At 36.1% G+C, this 21,064-nt stretch overlaps 1 protein-coding gene across 2 annotated transcripts; it reads right to left on the reverse strand.

The window, feature by feature from the left end:
• Positions 1-273: 273 nt before the first annotated feature.
• LOC127160479 (apolipoprotein L3) lies at positions 274-21,060 on the reverse strand. Of its 2 annotated transcripts, XR_007826758.1 has the most exons (3): positions 21,004-21,060; positions 517-600; positions 274-440 (listed from the first exon to the last, which is right to left on the reverse strand). XR_007826758.1 is itself a non-coding variant. In XM_051103123.1 (2 exons), exons 1-2 carry the CDS (start codon positions 21,016-21,018, stop codon positions 17,801-17,803), a joined length of 582 nt encoding a protein of 193 aa, XP_050959080.1. In that variant the 5' UTR covers positions 21,019-21,054; the 3' UTR covers positions 15,535-17,800. The 2 variants fall into 2 exon arrangements, 1 of the variants encoding a protein (XP_050959080.1); XM_051103123.1 differs by lacking the exons at positions 274-440; positions 517-600 and adding an exon at positions 15,535-18,367 and having other exon boundaries at positions 21,004-21,054.
• Between the last annotated feature and the right edge of the window lie 4 nt (positions 21,061-21,064).

Raw genomic sequence — 21,064 nt, forward strand, 5'->3', positions numbered from 1 at the left:
TTCTTTTTTTCTTTTTTTTTTTGACAAAAATGCCACTTTCAGTCTTCAAAAAGACTACATTTATTAATCTAAACCATTACTTCAAAATCTAGCAAATTTGATGTGCAAAAAAAGCAGGGTTCATGTGACATTATCTTGGTTTAATATAATGTAATGTAATTACAACTGATGATATATTGGTTGTAAAAGTGATTACAGTTGAATTATGCCAGAAGAAAAGTGTGCTGACCTGCACTTGTGTAGAGAAACAGAGAAACTGTGTCATGTTTTAGAAATAAGAGAGGGTTCTGTTGCAGTCACTTTTCCCCAATTGTTAGTTTTGTCTAAGAATTTTCATTTTGATGCATCAGTAGATCGCATTACTGTTTTTACCTTTCCAATATTTTTGAGCATCCAAAATCTCCTAGATTGATGTAGCCTTCTTCAGTCAGAAAAACATTCTACAATGAATGCAGAGAACTCAGATAAGTCATACATGTGGCGATAAATCATTTATTGAGATTTGTCAATATTTACCTGTGGTCTTATATCTCTGTGAAGCACATTGTTTTCATGAATGTACTGCAGGGCCAGACAAATGTGAACAAACCAGTCAAGAATCTGCACACAGATAATACACATGAACAACGCAATGAGTTTATATATGACATACAGCTTTGAAACAGTATCAAGTTGACTAATTATTTACACCATAGTCAAGTTGTGAAGGGATAAATAAAGTAAAGATTATTTTTTTCTAGGGCGGCATGATGAATTGTATTTTATTCGTGGTCATTTCTGGTTCTCACGATTTATTAAGCATAATAGACTGTGATATTCGCCCACTTTTTTTAATCCAAAATTTTAATTTGGACATGTTATCTCAAATCAGTTATGTGCCTACACAAGATTTCATGGTTGCAGTTGCCAGATCTCAAGAGTTTAAATCTCTGAAATTGTTACATGAAAAGTAAAAAAAAAAAAAAAAAAAAAAGTTAAAAATGTGACAATAATTGTATTAATTAATAATAACAATGATTTTTTTTTTTTTTTTTTGTGCAAAATAATCTTTGTTAATCATTTAACCATTATTGTTTTTGAAAAAAAAAAAAAAAAGATTAACCTGAGGACTACAAACGTTTCTAACCAGTAAAAAACAATCTGTAAATTTTACGGTAAAAAAAATGGCAGCTGTGGTTGCCAGAACTTTACCGTCAAAAATGTAGTAGCAACATTATTGGTTTTACAGGATTGCACCCACTGTACTGTATATTTTACGGATTTTAATTGTTTTTTTTAAACAATTAAAATTATAGGTTAAAACCTATAATTATTTCACAAAGCAGACAGAAAACTATTTCAACTAAGGAAAAAACATTAGATATGTAAATGCTGTTGAATTATTTTAATATAAATAAACTGAACATAAGTGCATTCATTCAGCAATTCTGTGAAAGCACCATTTTATCACATGAAGAGAAAGAAGAAGAGAAAGAAGTTACATTGCTGAACATTCAGATTTAAGAAACTATTAAGAATACTTGTATACTAATTGATGAATACAAACCTAAATCAAATCATCAAAACCCATCAAAATCTAATAAAAACTTGCACATCAGTGTGGTCCCAAGTATTTTTAGACTGGCAGGCATTTAAAATAACTTTAGTGTTTTTTTTCTGTTCTTGTGTTTTATCATAAGTATACAGTGGCTTAAGATCAGTCTTAAAATCAGACAAGAATCAGTCAGTCAAGACTATGCATTTAAAATTTAGATTCAGAATTTAAAATATTTCGGCTATCTAACTTCCACTTTAAACTGAGCTTGAGAAGATAGGTAAAGTTTAAGTCAAACATTTACAACAATAACTACTAAAGCAGAACAAGGAACAACAAGTTGCAGGGCACCTTTGCAGGCCATTTACAGTGTCTCTCGCCACTCGTAATCAGAAAGGTCAGAGATTAAGGTGAAGACTCTTGGGTTCACTGGGAGTCATTTTTTTGTTCTTCTTTTCCACTACCTTTGTGCCCTTTTCAGGATTGATGATGAACAAACACCTTGAAAAGAAAAAAAACAACATTGAAAACCTCTGTAAATGAAGCCACAAAAGTGAGTACACCCCTCACATTTCAGCAATCATTTTAGTATATCTTCTTAAGGGACAATACTATAGAAATGAAATATGGATATATATATTTTAGAGCACTCAATGTGCTGTTTGTATAGCAGTATAGATTTCCTGCCCTCTGAAAATAACTTAACATACAGCCAGAATCAAGTCTTTCACATCCTCTGAGCAACTATTTGTCTGTCCTCTCAAAACTTGAAGTTTTGTGACAGCCTGTAAGACACGATTGTTCCTGGTTGCACAAACATTCCTCATGAAGTTCAACAACCTGTTTCCCTTTGTGTCAATGCTGTTTAGGAAGGTCTCTTTAAGTGGTATTCCTGTGAGGTCTTTAAAGTGCACTTCCATTCCACTTTCCTGAAACAAAAATGGCCACTCCTCAGTAAGGGTTTTCATGTCTGTTCCTTTGTTAGTTTGTAGTATGTAGATTTGAGAACCTTCACTTCCTCTTCAGTCCAGTCAGTTGTTTGTGACAGACTCCTGATCTTCTCTTTTTTCAATAGCTGACTCTCAGCAGTTTCACTGAGGGGGATAAATTTCACCTCCCAATTAATGCAGCCATATGTATGTTGGACTGCAGCTCTTTTTTTCAGGTGTGACTTCCTCAGTGTCACATTCCTCTGTATCATGAATGCGCTTTTTTATTTTTGGTGTGCTGGTTCTTCTTGCATTTTCAACCCTGGCTTGAAATTGTTTGACCAAGGAGTAGTATCCAGGACCAGGCACGTGCACAGGTTTCATTATAGTAATACTACATGTCATCCTGTAACAGACCAATTTTTGCAAAAAAAACCAAAAAAACAAAAAAAAAACCTGCTCATAACTTCAATAAATATACTGTGTACAAACAAATATTATTTAAGAAAAATTATATACAATAATATACATAATAAAATCTAGCATAAATATAGAATAAATCACACTAAAGAAAATTAAATTATTTCACTGCAGAACAGAAAACACAAACTGAAACTAAAATCTTACATTTCTGGCCTTTCTAGATGCAAAGTCATCAATAATGGCATCATATGAGATATGCTCCCCTATTGAATGGTATTGGTTTTAATAGTAAGTATAACAGTGTCTGCTGGTATATTATGGATTCTACTGGTGGGTGGGATGGTAAATCCTATTGCAAAAGTGTCCAAAACACACTACTATAAGGAATTTTGTAATAGTTTCACTGGAAAAAAGTTAATGGTTCATAATATATATGTATATTAGGCTTTTATTGGGTTTTTTTTTTTTTTTTTTTTTTAGCAAGGTAAGCATAGCAAGCATCATAAGCAAGAAGGCTAACAAACCTAAGAGTTAACGTTATACCACTAATTAACATAATGACATGAATACCTTAATCATACAGAGAGAACATTGTTGCATACCTTTATCTTTTGCCCGTTTCTCCTCATCTTCTTTTCTTTTTTTCCTAAATTGGGCACCTGACAGCTTTGGCCTTTTTCTCTCCATCGCTGTGTTTACTTCGTAATCGACAATCAACAGATTTCTCATCCCCCAACGCTGTCACTCACGACCAGAAGTCAAGACTAAACCAACTCACCTCCACATCATAATCGTTTTTTATTACCTATTTTCATAGCAATTTCACACAATTAAATAAATAAAAAAAAGTGCAACTTATTGGTCTGTGTTTATAATTTTTTTCTCTTTTTTTTTCAAAGTAATATTTTGAATTAAATGTGCGTTATTTGTAATAAAGTCAGGTGTCACTGACATAGTTTAGCCCACCTCCTTGTCCGCTTCATTTGGGAGAGGCGAACTGTACTCTGCGCCCCCCTCATCCCCTCTCCTCTCCTCTCCTCTCCTCTCCTCTCGCTCAGCTTCTGTGCGGCTCCTTCAGCAGCAGGGGCGGCACAGGTGTCATAGACAATAGAAAACCGCTTAGCGGCACAGATGATTTTTTTCCTCCAAGTTCGTGTGCCGCCCCCCACGTGTCATAAAAAAATGCCGCCCCGGGCGGCTGCCCCGTTCGCCCATGCCTAAAACCTCCACTGCATCAGTCAGAGTCATAGAGCAGAAGCAGATGAACGTCTTCGTCTTGTAACGGTAAAATATCTTGTTGTTTGAATAAGCGCAACGTTGTCTTTATGAAATAAACACTAGTATGTCTATAAAGGTTCATATAATGCATTTGAGTTTGACACAAGCAACCGAGTGATCCTTGTCAGCTAGGTAAAATATATTATAGGAAATTTCTATTTTGATTTTATGGCTATCTGCTGAATGTGCTGATGCATGTAAATTACATGATGTAAATTATTAACATTTCATCATATTATATAGCCTATGGTCACACAGCATGGTAGGTTAAAGTTTACGATGCTATTATATTTTGCATGGGTTTGCTGTCTAGATTTTTTTTAAAAATCTAGTATTGTATACTCCACGCTCGTCTTCACATGTATAAACATAGAAAAACATGGTTTACTACTGTAATAATTTTGTATTAAAAAAAAAAAAAAAAAAAAAAAAAAACTTTACACAATGAGAATGAGAATCATCAGGTCACTGTGCATTCTATATATTTTATCATGCAGAATGTAATCTGCATGTATGCAAAGCAAAGAAAAAAAGAAAATGAACATCTTACACAACTAAATAAGAGAGAGTGCACAACCAATTCACAAACACAGGACAAATAATACACAGACAACACCCAGGAGACAAATTGGTAAAGCTAACTTTACTAGATGGTCAGGTGTGTTGTTGTAATTAGTTTTAAAGATAACCTCTATATGTATATATTATCTGTATAAAAGTTATTAATACTAATTAAATATAATATAAGAATATTATTGTGTGTTATTTTTTTGGTGGTGGAGGGGGTTGGGGGGTTGGGGGGGTTGGGGGGGGGGTGCCCTTTTTTCAGTTTCAGCACATGCCCCTCAAAAGGTCTGTGCACGGCCCTGTCCAGGACCAATCACACTCGCTTCAATCACATCTTGCCAAGGCTTTGGATATTGGCAACCATCCTTTCGGCAACCTCCGTTAAATTCTTCCTACTTGGACAAGCACAAACGTTCATCATTGCCACAACAACAATCCTGACCATTTACCTACGCAACCGAGGGTCTGGCCTTTTCCGCCTCTCAAGTGCCTGCATTAATTCCTCAGGAAACTTATTCCATGGGACTTCAAAGCTGTCCCAGTTCACACTAGAAGGGGAGGTGCTGGGAGATGAATATAAAGAACTCTGGGATAAAAAAAAAAGATCCTGGCGATGAACAGACTGGTTGCTTTGGGGTTTCAGAAATTTCTGCTATAAAAAAAGTCATAGGTATGTACATAGCTGGACCAGGAATAGTTTGTTGCCCTATTTTTATTCAAAACCAGGTGTTCATTTAAAATGACCAGATAGTAAGTAAATTACAGACAAACTTGTTTTTACAGTTGAACAGTTACTTTAACGGTCATAATAATATTTTGCCTCACTGTTAAAATAAAATGCACTAAACAGAACAAATAACCAAAAATAATAACGAATAACAAATCTAGTTGCTGTCTATACAGTACTTAATTTAGCAGATGAAACCCCAAGTGACTTGCAAATGAGGAACATCACAAGCAAACCATCATATTCATAGTACATAATGCCAATGTTAAATAGAAAGCTGGACTGGAAAACAAGCAAAACAGAAGCAGAAAAGAAAATGAAGATTGTGTGTGTTGTCACGGGGTGAAGAATCACACGACAGAAAGAGCTGAGTGAAAAACCCCCGGAGGGTGGATTTTATTATAATACTTCGTGGAACAGTGGTAGAAAGAAGAAGTGGGGTGCTGGCGTGGCTGGTGCTCTGTCTCGGTCCTTGTGCTCGAAAGTGGGTGTCCGTGTCGTGCCCCTTCAGTGGGCTGTCGGTCACTCGCTGCTTTCTGGCAAAGAGAGAAAATGAGTTAGTAGCGTCCAGCATGTGTGAGATCCAAGTCTGACTCGGTAGCGTGTTTCAGCGTCTTTTGTAGGTCGGTCCTGATTGAAAGCAGCCGTGACCGATCAGCCGGTGATGGTGGTGTGCAGCTGACGATCGTTGGTTACCAGGGCGACGCTGATGAGCCCGGAGATACTCGTCACAGTGTGCATGTAAGTGCCTTGGTTTTTAAGGTTGTGGTGTGGTTCAATGCTTGCAGAAGACAGTAGAATGTACAGTAGTACTTCTAGAGTTTATTGCATGACATCTGTATACTGGACTGGCCATCCAAACAGGGTCTTTCCCTGCTTTACATGATGAGGATGGTGGATAATAAACCATGTCTTTCAACTGAGCTGTTCTTGCAAGCTGCATGTAAACAAACTTCTCAAGTGTAATGTGATTCATGAGCAAATGTCTATTGTGTCATCAAAGAGTTAAAAAAAAACAAAAAACAAAACAAAACAAAACAAAACAAAACAACAACAAAAACTAACATTCAGAATTGACTAAAACATAAAACAAGAAAACAGAATTCTGATGGAAACAAGTAACTGGTCTCTGTCACCCTCCCCACTGCCCTATTTTCCAGCAACTATCACTGTTGTTAAAATACATCTAAAACTAAATGAAAAATCTAATTGTATTTTAGCAACAACAATGATGTTCAATTTTTAACAAGACAACACTAAACACTCATTGCTGCATTTTTTGCATGTAACAGTTTGAAACAGTTTAAAAATGTTTATACAGCTGTTTATTTTTTGGTAACATAATACTACATTTTATATTTTTATTTTTGCTATATTATTTGTGACATCAGGGCCCATATTCATGAAACATCCTAAGATTAAAAATACCTCATAGCTTGTCAATTTAGTAGAAAATCGTAAAAATAATGGGTGTGTCAGTCCTAAATTTACACTGTCAGAAAAGGAAAAGGTACACACTGGGGCGGTACCCTAAAATACAAAAGTGAAAAGGTATATCTTTGTACCTTACCTACCCCTAAACAGTACATATTACCTAAGGTATGCTGATATCATAGCAATGAGGTCAACCCCGCCCTTAATTTTAGCTTAAGATTTGTCTCTATTCCTTAGAGAAAGTTTGTCTCAGCAGCTCTGTGAATGGGTTTTAAAAAAAAAACTCTTAGCTAAAAACTTTTACTGCTGTTTAGGAGAACTCTTAGTGGTAAGATAAATGGTTTGTGAATACTGGCCCAGATTGTGATTTGCTGAATTATGCTGCTCACTCTAAATTGATGTTGCTCAAATTCATCATACAATTTACTCACCATGGAATGAAGGAGGTTGTTCAATGCTCTTATCTGAGGAATCGCTGTCATCACTGGCTTCAGAGAGTTTGTGATATTCATGCAACTTTAAGAAAAAAAAAAAGTTACTGCTTTTTAAGTGTAATTCACATAAAATGCTGTTTATTGAGCCCCTTTAGTGTTCAGCATTTAATTGCAAAAATTGTCCACAAGGTATGGTTAATATGTGCTCAAAAATTATAGGTGTTCCCTTACAAAGTCCTACATCTTGCTATGAACAGCAAATGTGTTGAGGATGACATAAAATAACAGGAAATAGCACACATTTTTACTTTGTGCCTGAATCAATGTGTTTATGTAACAAATTCAGTTGACTTTTTTTTTTTTTCTTCTCTTCTCCATTTCTAAGGAAAGTGATGTAGTGGACAGCACATTCCAGGGCCCAGTTTATGGCAGGGGCCCTCCATGACAGCAATACTGGACAGAGGTTTGCTACATTTTGATTGGATCTTGGTGAACTAACATAAGCAAACTGTCCAACGCCTTCAGATAAGGATGCCAGGACAACAGCCAGACATCTCTTAGAGGGCAACAAGAAGACCTTTGGTGCAAAGCCCGGGAAGGACAGAACTTCCTATTGGTCAAAATGCAGTTTGTGCTCTTCACCCACGTTGAGACTGATTCCTAAGGGTTTGGCCTGTGACCAACTGTAAAAACTCTTTAGGACCTCCAGATGCAGCAGCATTGGGTGAAACTAAGAGAGATCATGGAGATCCATCCAAATCCATTCATAACTGTTTTCAAACCTTAAAACTGATGTACACTACAACACACGCATCTTATACTTATTCAGAGAAATAAGTTTTCCTTGTGACAGCAACATGTAGTGCAACCTCTTACACAAACTCAGCTGTTAATGGACAAATGAATGCATACATGACAGTTCAGTCTTTTCCCATCATTTTTGGGCTTAATGTGTTCGTAACATTGCCAAATGCATTCTGGTTATGGTTTGTAAAGTGATAAATGCACCGGTGAAACTTCAGTGACACTTTTCTAGCTTTGTGTTTGGACTATGCAAATAAATTCCACAGGAGGACAGAAGGGTGGGCCACCACGTGTCCCCTGACTCTGATGGAACCGGCCAATCACAGCACGGAAATGGAGAAGCGCTAAATTGCAATCTCCTCCTCATTGGAAAGGGATAAAGGTACCCTTCCAAAAGACACAACGTTCTGAGTCTCCGGCACATCCAGGGGACGTTAACAGAAACCTTCGTTCTGAGTCTCCTGTTCAGAGAGACAGTAACATATACACAGTTCTGAGTCTAAGTCCTGTGAAGGAAAAGACACAAACAGAACAAACCTTTGTTCTGAGTCTCCGGCACGTCCAGGGGACATTAACAGAAACATCAACGTTCTGAGTCTGCGGCCTGCAAAGGTGAGACAACAACAGATACCAAGTCCAAGTCTCCAGCTTTTGAGGCAACAACAGATACAACCAGGTACAGACACACAGACATTTGCAACAAGGTTAAGCTCTGGCAAGCAAACCTTCACTTCAGGTACTTTTGCTTGCGTGTTCCAACCATTCACCTTATTTGTTTCAGACTAGCAACAGTTTATCTTTCCAGATAACGTAGCTCTGACATAGCTCCCAACAACTCCCAACATAATCACTTGCTTTTTATGCCTCTTATGCACTTTGTTCCTTTTTCATTCATGTTATTCATTTAGTAGTTGTTGATTACTCACCAATCTTTCTTATGTGATGTACTCATAACCACACATTAACTGACACATGATCCAAGAATCATAACGTCAGCTGTGACATAAATACCCATCACTACTCTATTTCACCTCCCTAGGTTGGCGAAAGTTAAATTCATTACAGTGATAAATCTCTAAACTAAACTCAATATCAAGGTGTTTTCCCCAGTGCATAGCTCACTGTCACGGGCCAGTTGGAGACATGAGGCGAGGACTCAAATGCGTAAAGAAAAGGCTTTTTAATTAATGCAAAAATAAAACAAAACTACAAAAAAAAAAAAAAAAACTACCAACTCCTAACACTACAAATAATTGAAAAACACTAAAAGTGCCTTACTAAAAGTAAAATCAGTAGTACAGTTCTTTGGCAATGAACTTGATCAGTCTTTTTATGTTTATGTGATAAATATTGTTAAAAACATATGATTCACTTACAATGTTTTGAATCAGTGTCTCTAAAATATTGTGTGTGTGTGTGATGATGTGTGTACCTGGTATTTATCACATTATGGGGACCAAATGTCCCCACCAGTATAGTAATACCATTTTACAGTAAAATTTTGACCTTGTGGGGACATTTGTGAGGTCCCCATGAGTTTTTAACTTTGTTTAAATCATGCAGAATGAACCTGGGGCTTCATTTTTTTTTTTTTTTTTGTGGAAAGTAAAAGTGTGCACAGTCTCCTGATGGCTAGGTTTCACTGTGTTATACCACACCCCAGAAAATTCCCCATCACCAGTGTGTACAGTATAAAAACATTTTGCCCTATTACTCCATAAATTTTACTATAAAGATATCCAAGTTACTTTTTCAAAATAAGTAAGACTTGTTTAGTCTTTAAATGTCTTGACTGATAGCTGCATTTATTTGATTATGTTAAGTGAAATCAAGAGTAATATGAAATGTTTTGCTGTAAAATATTGTTTTTTTTTTCTCACTTGAACAAAAACAGATTTTTTCCTCAAAATAGATTTATTCCTGTGATGAAAATGAATTTTTATCAGCTGTTACTAGTCTTAAGTGTCACATGATCTGCAAATGAAATAATTCTAATAACATTTATTTTAGAATGATCAATGTTGGATTATCAGGATTTTTTTTCAACCTGTGATTTTTTTTTTTCATTGCTGATTCATAATAACAAGTTTAAAAAGTACAGTGTTTATTCAAAATATAAATATTTTATAACAATGTAAATTATTTATTATTAACTTTTAATAAACTTTTAATTATTAACTTAATACATCCTTGGTGAATAAAAGTATTAATTTCTTAAAAAAAAAAAAAAAAAAAAAAAAAAAAAACAATAAAAATGTACTGACCCCAAACTTTTGAACGGTAGTGTAAGTTTATGTAAGATTAGAGAGAGATGGAAAAAGCATTTGTGTTTTTCTTCCCTCTACTGTTTGTGCATATTCACTACTTCAATGAAAAAGATTTTTAATGCAACAAAGTGCTTAAAATTTAATTAAACAAGCTGAATCTTGCACATTTGTAGCACAATTACACACAGAAACATGCATGAAAAAGTGCAGACCGTCTAAAGAATGCTGTTCTTCAAAAATAAATAAATCTTTACTCAAATATAATTAGAGATTGTAAGACAGCTCCTTTATTTAAAATTTTTTGGTAGGTTTGCAGACATTTCCAGGGAGAGTGATGTGCCTGTTTCTGATTTCTGTGTTACAAACTTGCTCACTCACATGAGGACCCAAATGCTGATTGAGGAAATTTTGATAATGATGTTCTATATGTGATGGTGGTCGTTGACCATAAGCAGTGAAAGAAGCAGCCAAGACCAGCAGCAGAATCACAGCAGACTGATGAATCTCCATGACCTGGTGAACAACACATTCATAAAAACACATTCTACTGATGTTTGACTTACTAAAGCAGTTTGGTTGTGATTCATTAAAAAAAAAAAAAAAAAAAAAAAAAAAAAAAAAAGTAGTAGATGGCTTTGCTTTTCTGTATTAGTGTTAAAGTGTATTCATCTGTACTTTGTTTCCACTGCACAAATTCTGGCCAGTTTTCTTGTACAGTACATCTTGTACTTTCTCAGCAAGGTTTTAAAGTTACCTTTTAGTTCTGGGTAAATTAATATTTTTGTTCTAACAATTGTCGTCCTTTGTCTGGAGGCTTTGCAGTTGTTACAGTGGGAGAGAGACGAGAGGCGAGCGGATTCATGTGCACGCTTTTATTGAAGGGACGAGACAGATACATAGTCGAAAAACAGGCAGGGTCAAAGCAAACGGCAAACAGGTGTGTCAGAGGTGAAACAAGAGAATGGTCCAGTAAGGCGAGCGATAGTCCGAAAAGGCAGGCGGCTAGACAGTCGAAAACGAGAAAACCAGGTGAGAGATCAAAACTAGGAACAGGGCACAAGAAACTAGGAAACGCTAATGATGGAAATAACAACAATACAATACGACAATTCACAACAATCCGTAAGTGCACTGGGAAGGTCCGGGGCTTTGCTACAGTCTCTGATTGGACGCGGGTGACACGAGTGGTGGCTGATGGGTAATGAAGTCCGGGGTGGAATGCAACAGACTGTGTGTGTGTGTGTGTGTGTGTGTGAGGTAGAGTGAGGGTGACATCTGGTGGTGAGTGGTCCGCAGAACACCGACCAGATTCGTAACAGCAGTAATCAACAGCACCGTTATGATCCCAGGAAAATACAGATGAAACTCGCTCCAAAAAATAGGATCAGACTTAACTGTTGTCCGTCAGTATCACTGGAGGTTTTATAGCAAGCCTAATGTGACCTTTCAATACTGGACAGCGCAAACATGACCTTGGCCATTTAAAAGGATTTATTTAACTTTAGACGATCCCCTACCATATGTGTAATCTTTATTTTAATGTGAAACATGTAAGCGAGCCGTTTGTGTTGTCTGTGTTGTGACAGTCATGAGACAACTGATGAATCTGCTCGCGGCTGCACACGTTACTGCTGGAGAAATTCTCAACATACGTATGTCTCTGATTGGATGCAGGTGATGAGCGCAATGAATGATGGGGAATGTAGTCTGGGGTGTGGTGCAACAGTCTGTATATGTAAATGGCAATGGAATGAGCGGGCATAGTGGTGAGCGGACTGAAGGTCACCAGCCAGATTTGTGACTATTACTACGGTTGCCTCTGATTCCTCTGTGGATACAAAATACTTAGCACCTGACACATTTCATCAGGAGTGCCAGGAAAAATGCTGTGGGGCAACAGGGCCCAAAGGCCCCCAACCATCCCCCAAAACACCAGCCATCCCTGGCCACTACCTAGATGCCTCGCACACCTTATATGTCTGTTATTTATTTATTTATGTTTTTTAAATATGTAGATGTTTAGATGTTTCAGGCTAGTTTGTGATGCATTAAAATTGAGACATGCAGGCAGCTCAGGCCTGGGACCTAGCCCACCCACATGGCACACTTACCCTGTGCATGTGTCTTTTTTTAACTCTCCTGTATATAAATACATGTATTCTGTATTAAACATGTTAACAGTGTATATGTATTTCAACTAATATGTGGTGCATTAAAACAGCAAGGCATGCAGGTCAGAACCAGCCAGGGCAAGAGATCCCGGAAGAGCAAGATCAGGGGAAAAGGTGGGGAGACACCAGCCTCCAGCCCCACCTCACATCCACCCACCCATATTTAACTGGATGTCACAGCCTACTGGGTAACAAAAGGCCAAAGAGAGGGAAAGAGATAGAAAGGGTAAACACACACACACACACACACACACATGTTGGGTTTACATGTTTTATGGGGACATTCCATAGGCGTAATGGTTTTTATACTGTACAAACCGTATTTTCTATCGCCCTACACCTACCCTACACCTAAACCTAGCCCTCACAGGAGACTGTGCACACTTTTACTTTCTCAAAAAAACTCATTCTGTATGATTTATAAGCCTGTTTCCTCATGGGGACCTCACAAATGTCCCCACAAGGTCAAAATTTACTGGTATTACTATCCTTGTGGGGACATTTGGTCCCCATAACGTGATGAATACCAGGTGCACACACACACACACACACACACACATAAGTATATAAATTAATAAGTTATACGTTATAAGTTAAGATTTTGTTTTGTTCTCCTTTTATTAAACCTTATCTTAAGTGTTTTCTTATCAGTGTTGTCCTCCACCCTTCCCAAAAACGTCTCAAATATTATTCTTCAAATGAATACAAATAGTTTAGGTGCAGATGTGTTGTTGTGGTTGGTCTCAGACAAAGAAGGTCAATAGATTATGACTGCTGGAGGGTAATTAGAAATGACCAGAAAGGGTGCAATTCTACTGTATTACTATTAAATGAACTGGATAGACTTTCCATTGAGATATAATCAATTAGTAGATTCTTCCAGGATGCAATATGTATGGAATTTCTTAACTGACTGCTTATATTGTCTAAGTTGATTATGGATATGTCGCCCAGCAAACAAAGTGATTGAGAAATTGGGATGTAACTTCCCATTGTGACAGATAGTGATTCAATGACATTTTCCCAAAAAGTTTTAATTGGAGTGCAATACCATGAACATATGTCTCTGTGTTATTTTGGGTACAATGTGAACATGCTTCTGAAGTGAATCCCATTTTAAACAATTTCTATCCGGTTAGGTGAAATCTGTGAAGTATCTTATACTGTATAAGTTGCAGGTTGGCATTTTTTTGTCATGAAATAGACATTTTTGCAGATTTGTGTCCAGAAATCAGCATCAGGGGCAATAGATAGGTCTGATTCCCATTTAGCATATGGTACACTTGTTGTGTTGTCTGATTTTATTATTATTTTGTATGTTTTGGAGAGTAGAGAACTATTACTCCTGATGCTGTATCTCTGGACCAAGTATGAAAAAGAGGCCAGATTAGTACTTTGAAAGATGTGTTGAAGTTGTGTGATACCCTTTTCAGCCCATGTGTGTAAGTTAAGTGGCTTCTTATTAATTGTAAAATCTGGGTTATTCCAAATGGGGGTGTATTTTGTGTATCTTTGGTAAACCATGATAAATAGCATTTCAAAGGTAACATTAAAAGAAAAATCAGTACTTTTATTCAACAGTGTGTTTAATTTATCAAGAGTGACAGTAAAACATTGATAATGTTACAAAATATTTCTATTTTAAATAAATGCTGTTAATAAACTGTCTAATCATAAAAAAAAGTGCCACCGTTTCCACAAAATATTAAGCTGCAAAAACTGGTTTTAGCATACTCTGAACCATATATTATAATTGATCACCAATAATAACTGGGTAGAGGGGCACTGCTTAGGTTTCTGAGCCCTCTGATCAGCATATTCATATGATGTTCCCCTGCTGTAGAAATCATGATCTTCCCTCCATCTTCGGGCCCTTGGATTCGTCCTAGCCTTCCGCAGTCAAAAAAAATCAAATAAATGCAGCTTTGTGAGCTGAAGAAAAACCCTCACATATTCTGTTGATCACGCATTGATCATTTACAATATTTAAGCAGATTCCTATGTTATACCCCTGAAAAAGGGGAGAGAATTAATCAATCAAACTCTACGATGCTTCTCCACTGCCAACTTTATGCATAATGTCTTTTGATAACAATTAACAATAAAATTTTTTCAAAACAGTGTTGTTTGCATTTTCTTCTTAATTCACAATTGGTACAATAAGCAGTTGATGAGATATAATCTTTAGTTATCTATAAATCAACAATATCTCAGTGAATTAATACATATTTCATGGCATTTCAGAATTATCTGAAAACCTAGTTGTTCTTTTTAGCAATCTATTAACTAGTACAAACAATTTAAACATCTAAATATTCTTTCCAAATAATTAATATCACTATATAATGCTTAGATGTGTCAAACAACATGTAAATCAACAAATGAACACTAAGCAGACAGAATTAAATGTTCATTAACATACAATCTGAATATGCACAACTCATTATCAATCAACATGTGGCCTCGCGCCGTCCAAACTTCTGCTTCGCCGAACCAATCACATTTTTAAGCATTTTAATCAACATTCACTTCCTATATTACTGACATCTGCACACTAGGGATGGGTAGCTCGACACCTAGTGTCGACACACGTTTCGAGTTTTCGACACACTAGTGTTCCGAAGCATTGCTCGAAATGAGGCTGTCACGTGATCTTTGAAAACGAAGCTTCGTTACCTCACTGACACGTCACGCTAGGCTCAAATACAAATCGTATCGATTGCGCTATCCCATACCCGTTATTCATTTAGTGCAGTGTTATAACTTTATCGGTCATCATGCATTTGTATGTTTTTTTTTCTTTTTTCCTTTTTTTACGCGGTGTATCGTTGTTACTTAAAGTACTACTACTAAAAAACAATGACGTGTGGCTGAATGTCTATTGTCTGAATGAAAATTAAAAAATCCTTGATAAAAGGACAAAAGTCCTTCCTCAACCACAAACATTTTTGCTATATATATATATATATATATATATAATTATTATTATTATTATTAAAATGTAATAATTGCATTTGTATTTGTGCATTTTTTTTAACAATGTGCATGTTTGTGTTCTATTGTAAGGAAAACAAAAATGGTGCAATGAAAAATTACGTTAGTTTAATCTATTGGCGTATTAAGTCTTTGTCATTGTATTGTGCAAAATACAATACATTTTGGAAACCCTATTGCTGCACACACACGCCACCTTGCTAATGACATATATGCTTATAAAATTCACAAATAAACCTTACAATAAGACCCCAATGAACGAAACATCTAAATGACACATTTTGTGTAAGAATTTTTATTGACCAGCAGATGGCGTAGTAGAGAACTGTATCAAAAGCTTCGAAGCATCAACGCACTTTGTTGTAAAAGCCTCACTGATTCAAAAGCCTCGTTTGGCACATCCCTACTGCACACTCTTAAACATTTCACAACATCAACTCACACTAGTTTAACGAATAATTAATAAGGCAAACCTGAAAAAGGGGAGAGAATTAATCAATCAAACTCGACGATGCTTCTCCACTGCCAACTTTATGCATAATGGAGAAACGACGCGAGTTCTCCCCCTAGTGTTGGACAAGGCACTAGTAATCGATTGCACAATTTATTGGACTAAACTAATTGATCACAGATTGACGAACATAACATACTTAATTTTACATACTTAACATATTTACATTTGATGAACCCTTTTAAATGAATTCAAAATAACTTCTTTCAAAATAAATTCTTTCAATGTTTTTACAGTATTTATGAATTTCTTAATATAACTATACATATTTTCATCCGTCACACCTACAGACAAAAAACAACAAAAGCAAAAACAAAACAAACAAACAAAAAAAGCACATGGAAACATCCATGCCCAGTTAATTATTTACATTTTAAGATCCTATTTTTTTTTTTTTTTTTTTTTTTTTTTGCATGTGACAGTATTTTAGAAACTTACTAAAAATAAAATAAAACATAAAAATAATAAAAAGAAAGAAAGAAAGAAAAATAAATTGTATGTACATTTTTACAACTAATACTACAATATAACTCTTGTTAGATCATGCCTCCATGCCAGAAATATCAGATGCAATCCTGGACACCTGATCCTGTCAAAAAATATTCATTTAGTCTGGTAACAGAACAACTTGTCAGCAAAGTTGTCTAAAACCTCAAACCCATTAACAATTTCTTTCTTTTTTTTTTTTTTTTGCTGTATTAATAGTCTTCTGTCAGCCAAGAAGTTGATTGATTAAGCCAAAGAAAAGTAGAAGCAAGTGTTATTATACAACAAGAGCAGCAATTAAAAATTTTACTGCTTTACATCATTGTATATATACTAACATAATACAAATAAGTCATAAAATATATAATCAATGACAAAAAAAAAAAAGTTTCAAATAATTAGGTGATTATATGATTAAATGGAACAATAAAATGATTAAATGATCATAAATGAAGAATAAATGAAAATAAAACAACATGTATGGTTGCTCTCTTGAAGCAACACACAGGATGTTAAGAATCCTGAGATCCTTCAAAAAATTTAGTTTCTGTGTTTATGTTAATCTTCTAATAGTAATTTATTAAAACAAATCCGAAAACAAAACCTGAAACCAGTATGTAATCAACAGCACTACGTAATTATTAGAAATATAGTAGTAGATATGTACAGTATAGATCATACATGCATACATAATATACAGGCCACATACACACCAATTGTTTGGCTCAATACAATGTCTTACATACTGAAATAATTTTCTGCAAAACCCTTGTTCTTTCTCACCTGTCACCTGAGCTCAGTGACAAATCTGCAGGATGTTGTGCAAATCTGGCTGGTGGTATATTTATATGTGGTCTCTGTCAACCCTGGACAATTTTGTCTCTTTTTTTTTTTTTCCCATCCAAACCTTGCGTGTTTTTTGGATGTCCTCTAAAACATTAAGAAGATCTTTGTGAGTTTTCCTTACCTCTGCAGTGGCCTTGAGTACACTGGATGAGACCTTTTCTGGATCATATGTTTTCCACTGCTTTCTCATCTGTTCAGTGTGTGCAATAACCAAGAGTCCTCTCAACACACCTGATAATGCTACTGATGTGCGTTCAATTTTGGCAGACTGAACAGCAATCTCCCATGATCATCTCACATTATCTGAAGTTGAGGTACTGGCAAAATCATGGAATTTAAATATGTTTTCCTATTAACTCTTTTAATTCAAGTAAACAAATCAGTTCTCTTCCATTTTAAATGTAAGATTTGAGTTTTTTAAGGATCTCATGGAGTTCTTTTTGTTTTACTGTATCTGCAATGTTGGTGGCAGCACCGATTACACCACCTGCAACACCGACTCCAACACCTTCAGACGTAACAATCAAAGATCCTCCGAAAGTGAAAGGTGATAATATTACACCAACTAATGCAGTGATTCCTCCAGCTGCTCCAATCACAGCACCTGCCAGACTTGCTGATATGGTCTTGTAATGTCCTTCTTCTAGTAAATCTGCTGTTTCTCCCCACTGGCTGAACAAGTTCTCAAATTCTGTATAATGCTTGTTGTAGGCCTCATTAAAGGTGCTGATTGACTCAATCCATTTTTGCTCAAGTACTGCTGGAATTCTCTTGTTTCTCTTTACTGCATCTTCCAGGAATGGTTTTGCTAGAATCTCATCAGCTGATGGTCTGTCTTTAGGGTCACAGCTGAGCATTTGTCTGATTAATTCCTGAAGATTCTTTGAGTATCTCTTTGAGATGCGAGGCGGGGTTCCTTCCATGCTGAAAGCATGTGCACAGCAGCGCTTTATGCTATTTGACTGTGGAGGAAAATAAAGAAAAAGAAAAAAATAATAAATTAAAGCAAAATCTGGTTAGCCTCAAGATCCTACTCACTGAGATTTTTATACATTTTTATATACACTTTTATATACACTTTACAGAAAGTTTTAATTTGTTGATACCAGTTAATAAATTAGATACCATTTACAGCTTTTCAAAATCTAGGTTAATGTTAGCTTATAAATATGCAATTTTTTCATTGTTAATTCAGTATTGTTCATCATAATAAATTGATATACAGGGTGGGCCATTTATATGGATACATCACACATCAAACTTATTGGGAATTTCACAAGAAAAACAATGGTGTGCTTGGTTTAAACGTAACTTTATTCTTTCATGAGTTATTTACAAGTTTCTGACCACTTATAATGTGCCACAAACAGGACGTTAATATCACCAACCATTCCCATTTTATTAAGGTGTATCCATATAAATGGCCCACCCTGTATAATATTCTTTAATATAACTTGTTTAAAATGCATTTGTTCACGTCAGCATTTCTCAACTCCAGTCCTCTCTTAGTTAACACACCTGATTCAGATAACCAGCTCGTTAGTGTTACAAACACGGTCTCTGTGGCTCCCTCCGACCGCCGTCAGCGGGAACCATCACTGGACTTTTAATTCACTACATCTCCCATAACCCCGTACCTGGGATCCCCACTTCCGGGTCCCCATGGGTCACTTCCCCTTGTCGGCCATTTATAGACCGTCAGGTTGGCGGGCCTCTTTGTAAAGTTTTGGTTAGTCTGACTATTCAATCCTGAGCGTTTTTCTTGTGTTTTGCCTACCTGTTGCCGACCGGACTGTTTATTCACTCGTGTTTGATTTATTGCTGCCTGCCCCGACCTTTCGCCTGGACTCTCGTTTACTCTGTGGATTACCTGTGTTGCCCCTGTCTGCTGTGGATTGAACTCTGCCTGTTGTACTCCGATCATGTTTAATAAAACTGTCGCACATGGATCCCACGTCTCCGGATCAGTCACTGACCGCGTTACAGTTAGAAGAGAGCTATGTGCATGAACTGTGCTCCCTACTCCCTGAGCAGAGGAAATTCGTTTTAGTTTACTTCACTTCGAAACGTTCCTTCATGGATTTGCACTGCGCTGCTGCCTGCAGCGTCTTCACACACAGACGAAACTTACTAGAAAAGTGTGAAATGTGACTTCATATACCTCCGTAAATAAATACAATTTAAATTCACCTCTCGCACTCTTTAATGTCCTTTGAATGGAACATATACACTCGTTTCGAACTGGAATCATGGCAGAATATCTGGTGATGTCCACCATATTTGGGAAGTTGAGAAACACTGGTTTATGTATTTCAGGGGTGCCCAACCCTGTTCCTGGAGGACCACCTTCCTGTAGAGTTTAGCTCCAACCCTGATCAGACACACCTGTCTGTAATTATCAAGTGCTCCTTTAGATCCAAATAAGTTGGTTCAGGTGTGTTTGATCAGGGTTGGAGCTGAACTCTGCAGGAAGTGAGATCTCCAGGAACAGGGTTGAGCATCCCTGATGTATTAGCATGGTATAGTACAGTGGCTCCCAACGACCTTCCTGGAGGCCCCCAACACTGCATTTTTTCCATGTCTCCTTAATCAAACACACCTGATTCATATCATCAGCTCATTAGTAGAGATTTGAAGACCTGAAACAGGTGTGGAAGATAAAGGAGAGATGCAAAATGTGCAGTGTTGGGGGACCTCCAGGAACGTGGTTGAGAACCACTCATATAGTAAACGTGGTAATTAAAACTGTTTTGGTTTATACACAATGCACTGGCAAAACAGGGAATGTGATGTCATTATTAAATAAACATAATTAAATATTAATTTGTTATTATTTAATTAGTTTTAAATGTAAATGCTATATTGTGTTAAGTATCTTGTGCAAAATCTAAGTGAAATTCAATCTAATCATCAAAAATTTTAGGATGTTACAGTGAATGTATTTTGACCTCTACAAATACTGACAAACCTTGAGACTTTATAATATTATATAGTAATTGTCCATTAATGTTCTTGATAGTATAATTGCGATTAATAATGTTAATTAAAATGACTTAGTTCAAATAAAATATTAATTAGAACCAACTGCTTTGCAAATGAGTGCCCAAATTATATAGATAGATAGATAGATAGATAGATAGATAGATAGATAGATAGATAGATAGATAGATAGATAGATAGATAGATAGATAGATGGCTTAATGCAGTAGTAATATAGCAAAAGCTGTGATGTGATTAAATAAATATATGCTGCACACATCACATCAGTGTTCACATCACCTCATGAGACACAGCACTTAACTCAGAAAACTTCAGTGTATTTTCATTTGAGCATTGTAAAACGATGATAAATGCTAAGACAAGAAAATACTCTAAAACAGCCAGCATCCATTATAAAAACATCTGCATCCTTTTTTTGCCAGTAAGAAAGATTTTGCCTTAGAAATAAAGATTAAAGAAAAACAACAACTTTAGTGGAGTCAGAATTATTATATTTAATTATTAATGTCATCCTTCAACTGCTTTCTGCTCCAAAAACCAACCCATCAGTAATATTTTTGTAATTTGTTTTTGAAGAAGGAAATGCAAAAATACTCACCCACACATCCAGCATGCAGAGATCATGGAGTAACCATCCCAATGACCAAATGTCACTACAA

This window comes from Labeo rohita, unplaced genomic scaffold (assembly GCF_022985175.1).
Source record: "Labeo rohita strain BAU-BD-2019 unplaced genomic scaffold, IGBB_LRoh.1.0 scaffold_359, whole genome shotgun sequence".
In the NCBI taxonomy this organism is placed as follows: Eukaryota; Metazoa; Chordata; class Actinopteri; order Cypriniformes; family Cyprinidae; genus Labeo; species Labeo rohita.